Genomic DNA, 15,849 nt, shown 5'->3' on the forward strand with positions numbered 1-15,849 from the left:
ACACTGTCAAGCAAAAGATCAAAATTTGCCCGTCTGCACTTCTTATATCTGGTAGAACTCTCTTTGCTTTATTCAGGCATGCCATCCTCTCAGGCCACTTCCTGTCAGACATTCCATTCTGTCAGGCCACTTCCTGTCAGACGTGCCATCCTTTCAGGCCACTTCTTGACAAACTCATATGAACAGCCATCTGGCTTTAGTTGTAGCTTCACCACCAAGCTCTCATCTCTCCTCAGGTGGAACCCGAGACCCAGGCTGTGATACAGTGGATCCGCTCCTTCAACTTTGTCCTTTCAGCCAATCTCCACGGAGGGGCAGTGGTGGCCAATTACCCATATGACAAGTCCCTTGAACACCGAGTCCGAGGTTTCCGCCGCACTGCCAATACTCCCACACCTGATGACAAGCTTTTCCGGAAGGTATGCAGAATGGCCATCTGTCCAGGCAGAGGAAAGTGGGGCTCAGGAGAGTGACAGAGGTCAAATCAGTTAACACAGGACCCTATTAGGAATGAGTCAACAGAAAATGATTGAAAATACCTCCTGCTCATTAAGAGCTTACAATCTAGTATACTACATTTTGTTTTGAGTGATAAACCATACATTTATGAAAAAGTAAATAAATAGGAAAGCTTTATAGTACAGTTACCACAATGTAAAAAAATACTTGTTAGTGATAAGGAAGAAATATATTGAAAGCCTGATGGTGCTGGTGGTAAGCTAGAGCATTAAATGTGAATTTTGGGGGCTCTAATTTATAGTTTTATAGTAATATGGCTATATAAATGTAAAATATACCATGCTTAGGAAAAAGGCTTATATAATAGTTCAAAACAGCAATAGAATAAAATTAACAGGTTAGTTATTTTATAGTTAATATTCTTAATAATATATAATTAATAAAATAATAACATTATTTATTATTTCAGTTTTTTTTTTCTGACTGAGTCTCATGACTTGTGGGATCTTAGTTCCCTGGCTGAGGATTGAACCTGGGTCCCCACATTGAAAGCACCAAGTCCTAACCACTGGACTCCAGGGAATTCCCCTATAATGATAACATTAATTCAGCAGTTAATGAATTACATAGAGAATAACACCTGTTGTTGCTTTGCAAAGCAAATATATTATTGTATTTTCTTCTCTAGTAATCTCATTTTGTCCATTGTTATAAAACAGTAATGAAAGAAAATGATAGAGATTTTGAATATACCCCTGTCCCTTTAACACACATCTCTCACTCCCAATACATAATTCCTTTTGTGATGAAGACCTGTCTTACTTGCTTCTTGATTCTCTCTTGCAAAACTCAGGTGGAAACTGAGGTACACTTGGAAGAGAGGTTGTACATGATTGCATGCCACCCCTCATTTTGCACTTGAAAAAATTTAGGCCCAATATGGTGGGGACAGCAGGAGATAGATCTCCTAACTCTAGTCTATTCCACACACACACACACACCATCTCTCTATTTCTCCTGGTATTTTCTTTCACAAAAGGAAATAATCAATTGTTTCTACCTAGTGGGGCTCTTGGCCTCACCCTGCTTCTGAGTATGAACATTGCCATATGAGCTGGGGACACTCAAGGTCATTTTTCACCTGCTTTACCTGTAGCTGGCAAAGGTCTACTCCTATGCACATGGATGGATGCACCAAGGTTGGAACTGTGGGGATTACTTCCCAGATGGCATCACCAATGGGGCTTCCTGGTATTCCCTCAGCAAGGGTAAGGAGAATGCTGGGCACAAGAGTGCTGTAAGCTGAAGTAGACGGACTCATTTCTCCTTTTAAATTTTCAATTGATTTTTGCTTCCTATCAGAGATATAACAGGAATGCTATTTTGCATTCAAGTAGAGATCTGAAAAATGAGAAGCCTTAAGTTGGCATTTAACATCATCTTGTAATTCTTTAAAATGGAGGTTGGAACACTGTGTGGTCCTTTAGAACTGATGGTTCACGTAGTGGATTAGATCATAGGAATGTAGTCAAGTGGTTAAGAGTGTGGTCTCTAAGGTTACTTTGGGTTGAAACCCAGCTTGTCCATTCATGAGTTATGTGGCTTCAGGCTAATTACCTAACTTTTCTGTGCTTCAGTTTCCTCATTTGTAGTTTAAGAATAACACTACTTGCATTATGATTTTTATGTAAGTATTAAATAAAATAATGCACATAGAGCATTTGGAAATGCCTGCTTTATAAATATGAAGCTTTTTGTAAAGTGGCATGAGGTATGCCTCACATAGCAAAGATGAGGAGAGATGCCAGGCTGGACAGACAATTCCTCTGATATGTGGTCTTTGTACCCTGCCTGCCCATCTCCCATCAGGAGGGATTTGCCCTGGACATTGGCCACTGACAACATAGCAGACACCTCTAGCAAGAGGTTCTTCTCTCTATTCTTTGGGCTTTTCCCATCGCTGAGGGTCAAGATGTAACCACTGCTTACAAACCTTCAGTAGATAAAGAACCTAAGGATAGGTAAGAGCTGAAGCAGGAAGCCAGGTTCTCTTAGGAATCATGTTGCAGCAGCTCTCTTCCCCCATCCTCTCACACCTGACCTGTCAGAGCCCAGGTAGTAGAAACTCACTGGTGAGGGCTGAGCTGATGGCTTGTCCTATGGGGACTGGGAAGGAAGAAGGTTAGCAAGTCATCACGTACTAGGAAGATGACAGACTTCTTGTGGCCAAAAACTCACTTGAACCCAAAGCAAGAAGATTGAACTTTACTTTCTTTGGTTTACATTAGGAAAGCTGTAAGTTGTTGTTCAGTCACTAAGTTGTGTCCAACTCTTTGAGACTCCATGGACTGCAGCTCACCAGGCTCCTCTGTCTTCCACCATCTCTTGGAGTTTGCTCAAATTCATGTCCATTGTGTTGGTGACTCTGTTTAACCATCTCATCCCCTGCAGCCCCCTTCTCATTTTGCATTCAGTCTTTCCCAGAATCAGGGTCAAAGCAGTAAGTGCCTGTGTGCTTAGTCGATTCAGTCATGTCTGACTCTGTGCGACCTCATGAACTATAGCCCACAAGGCTCCTCTGTCCATGGGATTGTCCAGGCAAGAATACTGGAATGGGTTGTCATTTCCTTCTCCAGGGGATCTTCCCTACCCAGGGATTAAATCCACGTCTCTTAAGTCTCCTGCATTGGCAGGCGGGTTCTTAACCACTAGCGCCACCTGGGAAGCCCCAAAGCAATAAGTGCTGCTAAGTTGCTTCAGTCGTGTCCGGCTCTGTGCGACCCCATAGACAGCAGCCCACCAGGCTCCGCTGTCCCTGGGATTCTCCAGGCAAGAACACTGGAGTGGGTTGCCATTTCCTTCTCCAATGCATGAAAGTGAAAAGTGAAAGTGAAGTCGCTCTGTCGTGTCCAACTCTTCGCGACCCCATGGACTGCAGCTTACCAGGCTCCTCCGTCCATGGGATTTTCCAAGCAAGAGTACTGGAGTGGGGTGCCATTGCCTTCTCCGAAGCAATAAGTACCCCCTCCCAAATTTAAAATATAAATTATACTGTTTCAAATACTTGTTTCTCCCTTTCCCTTCCCATTTTCTGGGATAGCATAACCCATGCCTCCACTAAATTATCAATCATTTAGTCATTACCCCAAATTAAATGGGTGTAATTCCAAGATCATGAAGTTTATGTCAAAATGATAGTGAGGTTTCTAGACCAGCATCATCAGCATCACCTGGGAACTTGTTTTAAAAAAAAAAGCAAGTACTGGATACAAACTGAGTCAGAAACTCTGGGGCTGAGGCCTAGCAATTTGTATTTGGCTGGAAGTCACAGCCTTCTAGGTAATTCTGATTCAGGGGGAGAATCGATGTAACAGGCTAGGGTTGTTCTCCAACTTTCCCCATTCTTTTTAATAAAAGCTGTTTGCACTCATCAGCTTAGAGAGGAGGTAAAAAGTTGATTAGATGAATAATTTTTAATCCCAATAAGTTTGTGATATAAATACCACTCTAATAATCGGAAATATATTCAAAAATGATTGATTCAGTTGAATAATATGCAGGATAGAAACAGGCAGGCATTTGATGAAGAAAAACTATAACTGCCTTCTGCTTTCTCTTGAGTCTGTTTTTCTAGGGTAACTATTTTCAAGTTGGTGCTGTGTTCTCAGGTAGGAGAAAGGGTGTGAAAGCAAGATAACCATCTCACCTCTGACCTCCCAGATCTGAAGACTATCACAGTCCAAGAGAAGAATCTATCTCTCTGAGAGCAGTAATTGTCTGATATGAAAGCATGAGTAATAAGCAGACCTTGGTATGATGAGAGGGACAAGAAATGAATTTAAGTCATGAAATGGAAGAAGTAGAGAATGGAGACCACACAGTGGGCATTCGTGAAGGGAGAAAACTGGAAAGATAGATAGGCATGTGAATTTGGAAACTGGGTAAAGGGTTTATGGAGGAGAAAAATAATGGAGATGAAGAGGTAGAACAGCAGGTGATGGGGAAGAGAGTATGGAGAAATTGAGTGTTGAGTGGGAACCTGATTATACAACTCTGCCACTGCTCTCTTTCCCCTAGGAATGCAAGACTTTAATTATCTCCATACCAACTGTTTTGAGATCACACTGGAACTTAGTTGTGACAAGTTTCCGCTGCAAGAGGAATTACAACGCGAGTGGCTGGGTAATAGGGAAGCCCTAATCCAATTCTTGGAACAGGTAAATTCCGTATTTTAAGTTTCCTGGTTACAGAAAGGGAAGTGTTTTCTGATGCTAGACGAGGTACTTTGTATGACTCAGGTCTGACTTTTGCTCTGACTCAATACAATAGATCTCAGCTTTTCTACCAGTGAAATTAATTCATTCCACTTTGTTGAGCACAGCTATCTGTCAGAGACTGTACTCTGTGCTGAGGATTAAGAGTAAACAAATATATATCTCTGCATGTATGTGGCTTGTATTCCAGTAAGGAGAGACAGACAATAAATAAAATAATTTGTAACATGTTAAATGCAAAATGCTGTGAAGGCCTTACAGAGAAAGTAACATTTAAACAGACTTACAGGAGGTAAGGGAGTGAATGGTTCAGATATCTAGGGGAAAGGGGGCTCTCTGATGAAGTCATAGTAGCAAATGCAAGGCCAACAGAAAGCAGATGAAAAGATGCTCAGAATCACTGGAGAAATGTAAATCAAAGCCACAATGAAGTACCACCTCACACTCATTCGGATGGCTGCTATAAAAAGACAAATTTAAAAACAATGATGGAAAATAGCAAGTGTTGTGAAGAAATTAGAACACTGGTGCAGTGTTGGTGGGAATGTAAAATGGTGTAGCCACTATGAAAAAACAATCTGGTGGTTCCTGAAAAAAAATTAAAAATAGAACTGCCACATGATCCTGCAAAACCAATTCAGGGTATATATCCAGAAGAACTAAAAGCAGGATCTCAAAGATTAATTTGTACACCTGTATTCAGAGCAGCATTGTTCACAGTAGCCAAAAGGTGAGAGCAACCCAAGTGTCCACTGATGGATGAAGGGACGAACAAAATGTGGTATAGACACAGTGGACATACAGCCTTAAGAGAGAAGGAAATTCTGCCATGTGCTACAATGTGGATGAACCTAGAGGACATTATGCTAAGTGAAATAAGCCAATCACACAAAAAAACAGCAATTTTATTTATATGAGGCATGTAGAATAGTCAAATTCATAGAGATAGAAAGGAGATTAGTGACACGATTTGACTTAGATTTTAACAGGATCACTCTGACTGCTGTTTTGAGATTACTGGGGATTGTGGTGAGAACAGAAAGACCAATCAAGAGTCTGTTACCATAATCTTTGTGAATATCAAGTGAAGTAGCACATGGGGAAGGGCTTTGAGGACTCTCAAACATGGCACAAATGTTTTGTGAGCATAACTATACACTATAAACTTTCCTACAGGTCCACCAGGGCATCAAGGGAATGGTGAGGGATGAGAATTATAATAATCTTGCCGATGCTGTCATTTCTGTCAGTGGGATTAATCATGATGTCACTTCGGGTAGGTGGCCACTGCTTTGTGAGGTGAGAAGGGAGCCTTTACTGCTTCACTGTTTTCAGCATAGTCAGGAAGCCAATTTGTAAGCCAGTGAGACCAGCAGGGACGTCAAGGACACTGGGGGTGGAGGGATTGGAGGAAGGAAAGATAACGGGATTGAAGCCAGGAATTAAAAGACAAGGGCCAGGAAGATGCAAATGTGAACATCTCTCTCAGCATTCAGGAGTTACTGCCTCATACTTTGTTAGGGGTGTTTTCTGGAATTGAAGTTATTAATAGCTCACATACTGATGTGAAATGGGATAGAAAAGAAAAGGACTGTAAAACTGATGTTTAGTCTAGTCTTGACCCCAAGCCAGGCATTTCGCTACAGCTCTGTTTAGGAAAAAGTTGGTAAGATGCATCCCATAGTAGGCTCCCTGAGGGCAAGATTGATGGTGGGAGCAGGTCTTCTTGGAACCAACTTGAAACCTTCTAGAATGATATAGACTATCTCACGGCACAATGGTGTTGCAAACTGCCCCAGCCCAGTTCGATCAGGCTCAACCCTTAGGGGTTTGGTGTTGTTTGGTTGGTTTTTCATGTAGAGCTGCTGCTGCTGCTGCTAAGTCGCTTCAGTCGTGTCCGACTCTGTGCGATCCCATAGACGGCAGCCCACCAGGCTCCGCCGTCCCTGGGATTCTCCAGGCAAGAATACTGGAGTGGGTTGCCATTTCCTTCTCCAGTGCATGAAAGGGAAAAATGAAAGTGAAGTCGCTCAGTCGTGTCCGACCCTTAGCGACCCCATGGGCTGCAGCCTACCAGGCTCCTCCGTCCATGGGATTTTCCAGGCAAGAGTACTGGAGTGGGGAGCCATTGCCTTCTCTGTCATGTAGAGCAGTAGCTCCCAATGGCTAGGGGCAGGTGAGATTTGCCTGCCTCCTCCAACCTTGATACCAGCATGGCTCAGCCACATTTCACCATGCTAGCTTTACCAAGCAGGCATCTTACAGCTCAGACAGTCTGTTTAAACTGGATGAAATCTCAATTTTAAGGAGATAACTTACATTCTTTAAGGTGCTCCCGACACCTCTTCCATGAACAGTTCATTCAAGGCAAAGGCAACAACATTCTAAAGGCAGAATTCTGTAGACTCATAGTCAAGCATCAGACACCAGATTCTTCCACTCCAGTGACTGGACCCAGGACTGTTTAGGGAACCACACTCTGACACCCCTAAGAGCTTCAGGGCTTGCTACTTCTTATATCCTATTCATGCAAGGGTGAGAAATGTCTCATTCTAGTCAATCAACATATGTTGAACACCATGAATTTCAGCAATAAGAACCCACTTCTACCACACAGGATGGTAACTTGATAAATTACTCATTTCACTACTGGAAGAGCTCATTGCTAACGTTCATTATGCTACTTAGCAAAGCATCTAGTGTTGCTAAAAGATAAAGATAGCTGAAGCCATTGTAATAGCTGCATCTGGAATTAGGCCTTTCTGGTACAGTGGTAGCTAACCACTCCTAGTTGGAGCCTCTAATTAAAGAAAATGACAGTTCCTAGGGTATAACAAAGTATCCAATGTATGCATTATAACACACTGCTTTTACTAAGGAATTTTAAAGTAAATTATAGACATTATAGGTGGCAGACTTCTTCATTATTTATTATCTCTCATTCTTAACTGCACTTATTATGTCAGTTCTTCATTGCTGTTACAATAAAAAGAATTTTAAAGGCACAGTCATAATTTATTCTCTAAAGACATATAAAGTCATCTGCAAAAATACTACATCCCTATCTTGAGAAACAGGCTTTCTTTTCAGTTTTATTTTCCCCTTTTGATGGTGATGGAAGAAATATTAGAAATAAGATTCTCAAAATCGGACATTTAGGTCATTTAGTCCAGCCCTCCCACTCAATACAAAATTACATACAAGAGAGGAGGGCTCAAGTGGGAAGGGATATATATATATTATATATATATTTATAATTATGATTGATTCGTGTTGATGTATGGCAGAGACAGCCAAAACATTGTAAAGCAATTATTCTCCAATTTAAAAAAAAATTACACTTATACAACACCACTGACATCTGGTTGTTTGAATCATGTCCACTGATACAGGTTGTGCACTGCACAACTGTGTAGCTTTTCTAGAGCCCCTCATTCCATTCAGTCTCTGCTCATAATTTCAAAAGGCAGTTCATTCCTTTTTTGGTAACTCACATGTTGTCGAATTTTTACTTCTGTCCTCATCTTATTTCTTTATGTAGACATTGTTTCTTCACAATGACTTTTCAGGCATTGAAACAAAAGCCTCATGTCATCTCTTTACCAGGAAAAACATTCATAAATCTTTCAACCTTTCTCCTAGTGACCCTTCAGTGGACATGAGTTTGCTTTAAAATGCACGCAGGATCTAAAATTAAACGTAGTACTCTCAGGGCAGAGCACAGTGAAAATTCTACTTCCCAGGAGCTGAGGTCCATGATCTTACAATGTTATGACAGCCTATGATTGTTTTAGATCTTTACCAGTTTCATCATGCTGATTAAAAAAATTAAGCTTGTGGTCACTAAACCCCTCAGATTGTTTTTCATATCAAAGCCTCATCTGGGGCAGATTTCTCATCAGTAGACTGAGTTATATCCTTGTAACTTTTAGGTGCCCATGGTGATTACTTCCGGCTGCTGCTTCCAGGTACCTACACTGTCACTGCCACAGCACCTGGGTTTGACCCAGAGACCGTGAGTGTGACTGTGGGTCCTGCGGAACCCAAGCTGGTAAGTTAGGCTGACCTCTGCAGAGCACTGTAAAGATCACGTAGGCAGAGTTACAAATAATCAGTTGTATAGTTCTAACCTTTGCCAAGCTTGCCTCTTTCACCACCTAAGAAAAACAAAACTAGTGCTCCCACATGCTAATTTTTCTCCTATCATTCTTGCGTTACATCCTTCCCCACTTCTTTTGGTTTTTCCTTTTCCTTCTCTTTAACATAGCATTGTGATTAAAACATGGCCAGATTCTAAATCCAGCTCACTTGTCTGCAGACCTTGGACAGACTACCCGATTGCTCTCATCCTCAGTTTCCTCCTCTGTTAACTGGTGATAATAATGCCTCTTTCACAAGAGGTTGAAATGAGAAACTACACATAAAGCATTTAGCACAGTGACTTACACATAGAAAGTGCTCAACAAAGGTAGTTTGTAAATCCCAGAGACCTTGTCCAGACACACAGGCTTACAGTCTTCTCCGTCATCAGTAAGGATCACCACCAGATGGCACTCTGCCCCCTTCTGGTGCCCATGTGCCCAGACAGCCTTGCTTTCCACTCACCTCAGGGCTCTTCGATATTCAACTCTCCAAAAGGCTTTCTTTTATAGACAGGATGAGAAGCAAAAAACTTTTTTGATCTATAGCCTGGGCTTTTTTAGCTTTGGTCATTTTGGATTGGGATCTCAGAGCCAAAGAAGCTCAAAGATCATGGACACTAATCCTCAGGTTTCTCAAACAAGGGAAAGGTAATGAGGCCGTCCTGGTTAATGAGTATCTATGGACCTTTCCCTCATGTCAGGTTGTCCCTTGGGCTGGGCCCCCTCACTCTGTCCTATTCCTTGTCTATACATCCTGAGAACTTAGTAGACCCTTCTTCCCTTTCCCTGTTAACTCAATGCAGTCAAATGTCTTGCCTTTTCAAATAGTTATAGGTACTATTCTTTGAACAGCTACTGTGTGTCAGACATTACCTGAGAGCTTTCCAGAATCATCTCATTTAACCTTCATAACAACCCTATGTATAAAACCATTTGTGGCTGAGGAAGCTGAAGCTCAAAGAACAGTAATAACTTGTCCAGTACCCCATGGTGAGTAAGTGGGAGCCAGGAGTCCAGCCTCTGTGGGGCTTTGGGGGCAGCCTTCTCAGCCAGTCTGTTACATGGCCTTGTGCTGAGCTCAGCACCTGTGTTCATGACCTCTTTTTTTTTTAACACAGGGATCCCAGTGAAGAGCTCTTTAAAGACTTTGAAAATTCCTTTGAAATTTCTAGACAGTTCCCCCTTTCCCCCATCCTAGTCCCTCCACTCCCTTCTCCTGCAGGATATAAATGACTTGCAGATGCGGGAAGCAGAGAGTAGCTCTTCCCTGGCAGCCTGTTAACTTGCTCCCAATATCCCGATTGGTGCACCCTCTCCTTTTTCCTTGTTATCCCCCTGCTCCTCATCTACCCTAAAATCAAATGATTGTTAGGCAGCTGCTTACAGAAGTCTTGCACTATGTATAAGTTTATTCAATTGCAAATTCAAACAAGGACAAATCCTCTTGAGTAACAAATTAGGCTTCAAAAGATCTTACCTCCTTTCTCATATAACCTTTAAATGAATTGATATAATCCATCATTGTATCATGTATAACTCAGAGGGGGGAAAATTTATCTTTTGGATATATTTCTCAGGTACAGTCACAGCTAAGAATCCACTTATTGATCCCAGTTGAGTCCCTTTCCCATTCTAAAGCAGAGATCCACTTGGTTGAAAGAAAAGAAAAAAGATCATTTACTAGAGGGGTTTTGTGCTACAATTAAAACTCTTTCAAGTGTCTCCGAGAGTCCAGTGTTTTCCCCGTTGCTTCCCTCACTGCTGTCCAGATGTCCCAGCCTTTCACTTCCTCTGTCCTCGCCTTATTTTGTTGTCTTTCTCTCTCTCTCCCCCCACATTCCTTTCCTTGATCCTTATATTGACACTATATATAAGAAATAGTACTGATACAGTACAATTGGCTCAGATTTCTCCGGCTTTGGGAGAACTAGCTGGCTGTGGGTTTGAAATAAGGGGCAAGAAATAACCCCGTGAAGAGGTCTGTCTGTCACATGTTTTCCAACTCCGGGCTGGCTTCAGCAGCTCAGTCTGTTCCCAGGGCCTGAGAGCCAAGGATGCCTCCAGGGAGTGTGGTTAGAACACTGTGCCACACCCTCGCCTTTCCCTTCCTGGGCCGGAGCTCTAGAGCTTCTGCATGGCCCACAGATCCCACACTTGTCAGTCAGAAGCATCGTCACCTCTGTGTGCATGGCCAGAAGGAAGGTTTCAGTGAACTGCTGGAAACAGTGCATTAGTGCACGAGGACACTGAGAATTTAAGAATCCATACTAACAATCTGTATCGTCTCTACTATCTCTATTTCCAGACAATTATGACAGAAGGTTTAGCTCTGAAGGTCTGAGGCATTCTTTGGCTTGCCTGAGCACAGTACCTGTGACTCACGCAGTCATCTTAAAGGTGATGACTGTGGCACCATGAATCTTAACTCTTGTTTTGAACAGCAGTATTGGCAAAAATCATGCCTTGAGTGTAGATATTTTTTTCTATTACATATAAAATAAATGTACATTAAGTTCATCCAGATACACCCTATGTATTATCAGTTATCATGTGCCATTTTGGGGAAATATGAGCCAAGGCTGTATGACACCACCCACGCTGGATGGTTGCTGTGATAGTCTCCTCGGTCCCTTGTCCTCAGAACCTGGAACCATGGTAAAGCAGGATCCAAGTTGGTCTTCCCCCAATTTCAGTTCTAGGAAATGGAAAACTGATTTCTGTGCTCTCCTAGCTTCTTTTTTTTCTTTTTTACAGGTTAATTTCCAACTCAAGAGAAGCACCCCTCAAACAGCCCCTAAGAGGAGAATTCCTAACTCAGGGCATAGAGGCAGAGTCTTACCAAAGAAAGTGCAGCCCCGGGCAGCTAGGAAAAAAGAAATGATGATGAAGCAACCTCAGAGAGGCCCTGCCTGAAATCCGCAGTGCCCGGGGCAACGGTTTGGAAAGGCTTTGTTCCTGCTCTCCCACCAGAAGAAGCATTCTTTCTATTTTATTATCTGAGACATATTTAAATATAAACATATTTAGAACAATTCAGAATGGTTTTCATCTGTTTCAGGGGTAAACCCTCTGATGCAGTAATACATACATGCAAATGATGTTCATTAAGATTTTCCAGTTCCGGGGATATGGTTTAGGTCCAGAAGGCTCTGTGCCAATCCACGCTGTATCCAGAGACTGGTTCTGGCTGGTTAATCACTCTCCCTCTAGAGTCAAGCACAAAGCCTGTAACACAGTAAGTACCCAATGAAGGTTTCTGGATGAATGGCTGAAAGGCTGAAATGATCCATCATTGATCTTGTTCCCATAGCAAGACCAGGTAGCCCATTCTGAAATCCTAGAGGACTGTTTCAACAAGAGCCAATGGTTTCTTTTTAAAAATATATTACTGCTTTTTAAAAAATAATTTTTATTTATTCATTTTTGGATGCACTGGGTCTTCGTTGCTGTGCAGTTTTCTCTGGTTGCGGTGAGCGGGGGCCACTCTTGATTGCAGTGTGCAGGCTTCTCATTGCCGTGGCTTCTCTAGTTATGGAGCACAGGCTCTAGGCGCATGGGCTTAGTGGTTGTGGCCCACAGGCTTCCCAGACCAAGGATGGAACCTGTGTCCTCTGCACTGGCAGGTAGATTCTTATCCACTGGACCATCAGGGAAGCCCGAGCCAATAGTTTCTTATTAACTAAAGGATTTCACATACAAGCACCTAATCCTACTACCCATTTTCATACACAAGCATTTTAAACAATATGCATCTTTCAAACATTTTCTGGGTAATAGAGATGCCCCTGTGGAATGACTGTGTCCTGACCCTGTTTAAGGAATACACAGTACTCTCCACCCCCTGAGTTCCCCAGAATGAACCATTTGTACTAACAGTGTTATGAAGCAAAATAGACGTCAATGAAGGTTTTGAAGGAATGTGCAGTCTTCCATCACACGAGTTCATAACCCCCCACTGGGCATGCTTGGGGTTCCTGAGTTCCCTGTCCCCAGGGCTTAGAGGGGGAATTTACCCATCATCACGCATTTCAGGGCTCAGCCTCAATGAGACAGGACAGGCTCCATTTCCCCCACACTTGCTCCGCCTCTCCCTACCTTGTCATCCTCCACCAATGGTTCCTCAGCCTCTCCCAAACCCAGACCTTTCCCAACCTTGAGTAGTTTAGCTGCTCTCAGCAAGTATTCTCACATCCACCAGAAAACAGGAGGTGCTCTCTCTGTGACAATCCACCCTCTACAGGAGACCATTTAAGATTAGGATGAATACATGATTTATTTTTGTTACTTGAGCAATCTCTCAATCTGTGGTCCAATGGGAGACAGAAGAAAATGTATCTTTTCTCGTTTAAAAAGGAAATTCTCTCCTCAGGTAATGTTTTCTTTCTTCCCAATTTTAATCCCATAGCCCTTGGTTCCCTTCTTATTGTTATAAAGAGGGAACTACTTGAGGGGGCTCTCTTCAATTCAGTAGGACTGTGCCTGAGGTTGCTATATGCACTTGAGTTTTCCAGACTGTCTGAATATCGCTTACTTTGATTTCAGCTTCCTTTATACATAGTCATTTAGCAAAGCTGATGTTTGCAAAGCACGGTCACAGTGCTTTCCCTGGCCCAACAGTATACTTTTATTTATTCATTCATTCATGCAGGGGACATTTATTGAGTCCTTGCTCTCAATAAATGCTGAGAATACAAAGAGAAATAAGATACAGCACATGATCTCAGGGCTGCCATGACCTAGTTGGGAAAACAGGTCATTACACTGCCTTGTAATAATTGCTTTGATTAAGTGAACTCTGAGATGGGGGGACAGGGAACCTGTGGGAAGGGCCCTGGCATAATCTTGGGAAGATCAGGAAAGTCATATTGGAATTCGGTTTATGGTAAGATGTAACAAGGTCAAATAAAGAGGCATTGGTCGGGGTCAGGGGGAGGGGGTAGTGAAAGATAGGGGAGCCAGGGTTAGGCTGAGGGGACTGCAAGTACCAAGATCTGGAGGCACAGGAGAGGGGACCCTTCAGGGAATTGTGAGAGATTCAGCACTGGGGAGCGAGTGAGGTGCTCAGAGAGGTCAGTGGAGTGGGGAGAGACCAGGACATGCAGGACCCTTGAACCACATTACAGAGTTCAGACTTTGTCCTGAGAAGAACAAGCAGCCACCGAAGGGCTCCACTGAGGGGAGAGGCAGAATCAGGTCTAGAGCCTTCACCCTGGCTATAGCCTGACAAGCTGGCTGGAGCAGCGGCAAGGCTGAGTCACTGCAGAGACTGCTGAGAGCCAGGTGAGAAGGTGACCCGGGCGGGACAGCGGGGGTGGGGACCACCAGGCAACTCGTGACTGAGCCAGAGGCTTCCTGTCAGCCCCCACAGGTTCCCTGACCTCTTCAAGACTTGCAGCCTTATTCAGGCCCTCCTGGCCTGCCATCCTGAAGATTTTAAGCACTAAAGTAGATGGCAGGTTTTCAACCAAACCTTAAAGCCTATGCTGAGTAAAATTCACTCAAGCTGGAGGTGATAATACAGACAGAATATTATATGGAAAATACAGGATCTGGCCATGACTGTATAAAATTTTCTCATATGTGGAGGAAGGATATGAAATCAGAGCTAATGGGGGAGAGAGGCAGAATTCAGAGGACAAGAAGAAACATCCTCCATCTTTGAGTCCAGCACTTTTCTGGAGAGTATCCTTTCTATTTGATATCTAGGATTTTATTTTAAATCTTCCACACAAAATGCCAGCCTAGATAGATAATGTTTCCCAAGGGAAGAATACTGTAATTAAGGGCATGGATTTTGGACTCTGACAGACCTGGGTTTAATCCTAGCTCTGCTCCTTATCTGCTGCATGACCTTGAACGAGTGTCTCTGATCATGGTTACTCACCTGGAGAAAAAAACATAGAGATAATATCAACCTCACTTGGAGTTAAAGGTGATACTCTTATAGATCAGCAGGGAGGAGAAGGCAGCTTCTGCCTTGGACTCTCCTTGGAGGATTGTAACTCATCAGCTTGGTTGATTGTAAACCAGTGAGGCTGACAGGGGCATCAAGGACTTAGAGGTGCAAAGGCGAGTTTGGAAGTGAGGCAGGTCCTAAGGGGCTGAGTCAAGTCTATTCTTTCTTTCTTTTTTAAAAATCTCATGTGCTGGAAGTCTTTAGTGTTCCTTATTCCTCCTAGCACTTTTCCTTCCAAATTGAAGACTTCTTGACACAGTGATCCTCCTCATGTGACTAGGAGGAGAATTTCCAGTTTTAAGGCAGGATGATACCTAATGACTGTTAGACCTGGTACTGGTGCCCCAAGAAGATCCTGCTCCGGTAAGCTGTGGCTCCCTTGTCTTCCTTCTAGCCTGCCTGGTATATATAAATATAGCAAGCATATTTGTTGAGTGAATGATTCCATGATTATTTTCACATTTTCCCCCTCATTCTTTCCTCTTTAACTGTTTTTCTTCTTTTTATCTAGTGTAGTTTTGAGCATCCATTTTAATATATATTTATTTGGCTGTGCTGGGTCTTCAGTGCTGTGCGTGGGCTTTCTCCTGTTGCAGAGAGCAGGGGCTACTCTCTAGTTGTACATGGGCTTCTCATTGCAGTGGCTTCTCTTGCTGCTGAGCACAGGTTCTAGGAAATGTGGACTTGAATAGTTGCTGCACATGGACTCAGTAGTTGCGGCTCAAAGGCTCCAGAGTACAGGCTCAGTGGTTGCAGCATGCGCTTAGTTGGCCTGTGGCATGTGGGATCTTCCCAGACCAGGGATTGAACTGGTGTCTCCTGCATTGCAAGGCGGATTCTTAACCACTGGACCACCAGGGAAGCCCTTGAGCATCCGTTTTAAAAATTATTATTGTAAACCATGATAGGCAGAATTCTGAAATGAGTCCCCATGATCTCAACCATTGTCTAACCCCTCCCTTTGCATGTGGGATAGGCCTTGTTACCAAGATATCACTCCCTGACTTATGTTCCACTA

General features: G+C 43.0%; 1 protein-coding gene across 3 annotated transcripts in view; it reads left to right on the forward strand.

Annotated features, from left to right (window-relative positions):
• CPN1 (carboxypeptidase N subunit 1) overlaps window positions 1-11,907 on the forward strand; it is a 37,366-nt gene extending 25,459 nt beyond the window's left edge. For all 3 annotated transcript variants that reach the window (XM_081548745.1, XM_081548763.1, XM_081548755.1), the window contains 6 exons: window positions 237-419; window positions 1,616-1,727; window positions 4,537-4,676; window positions 5,910-6,009; window positions 8,666-8,784; window positions 11,630-11,907. In XM_081548745.1, coding sequence (XP_081404871.1) covers window positions 237-419; window positions 1,616-1,727; window positions 4,537-4,676; window positions 5,910-6,009; window positions 8,666-8,784; window positions 11,630-11,788 — 813 coding nt within the window. In that variant the 3' untranslated portion in view covers window positions 11,789-11,907. The remainder of the gene's footprint in view (window positions 1-236; window positions 420-1,615; window positions 1,728-4,536; window positions 4,677-5,909; window positions 6,010-8,665; window positions 8,785-11,629) is intronic.
• The last annotated feature ends 3,942 nt before the right edge of the window (window positions 11,908-15,849 follow it).

Source organism: Giraffa tippelskirchi, chromosome 2 (assembly GCF_054371585.1).
Source record: "Giraffa tippelskirchi isolate mGirTip1 chromosome 2, T2T-mGirTip1v1.2.pri, whole genome shotgun sequence".
Taxonomy (NCBI): domain Eukaryota; kingdom Metazoa; phylum Chordata; class Mammalia; order Artiodactyla; family Giraffidae; genus Giraffa; species Giraffa tippelskirchi.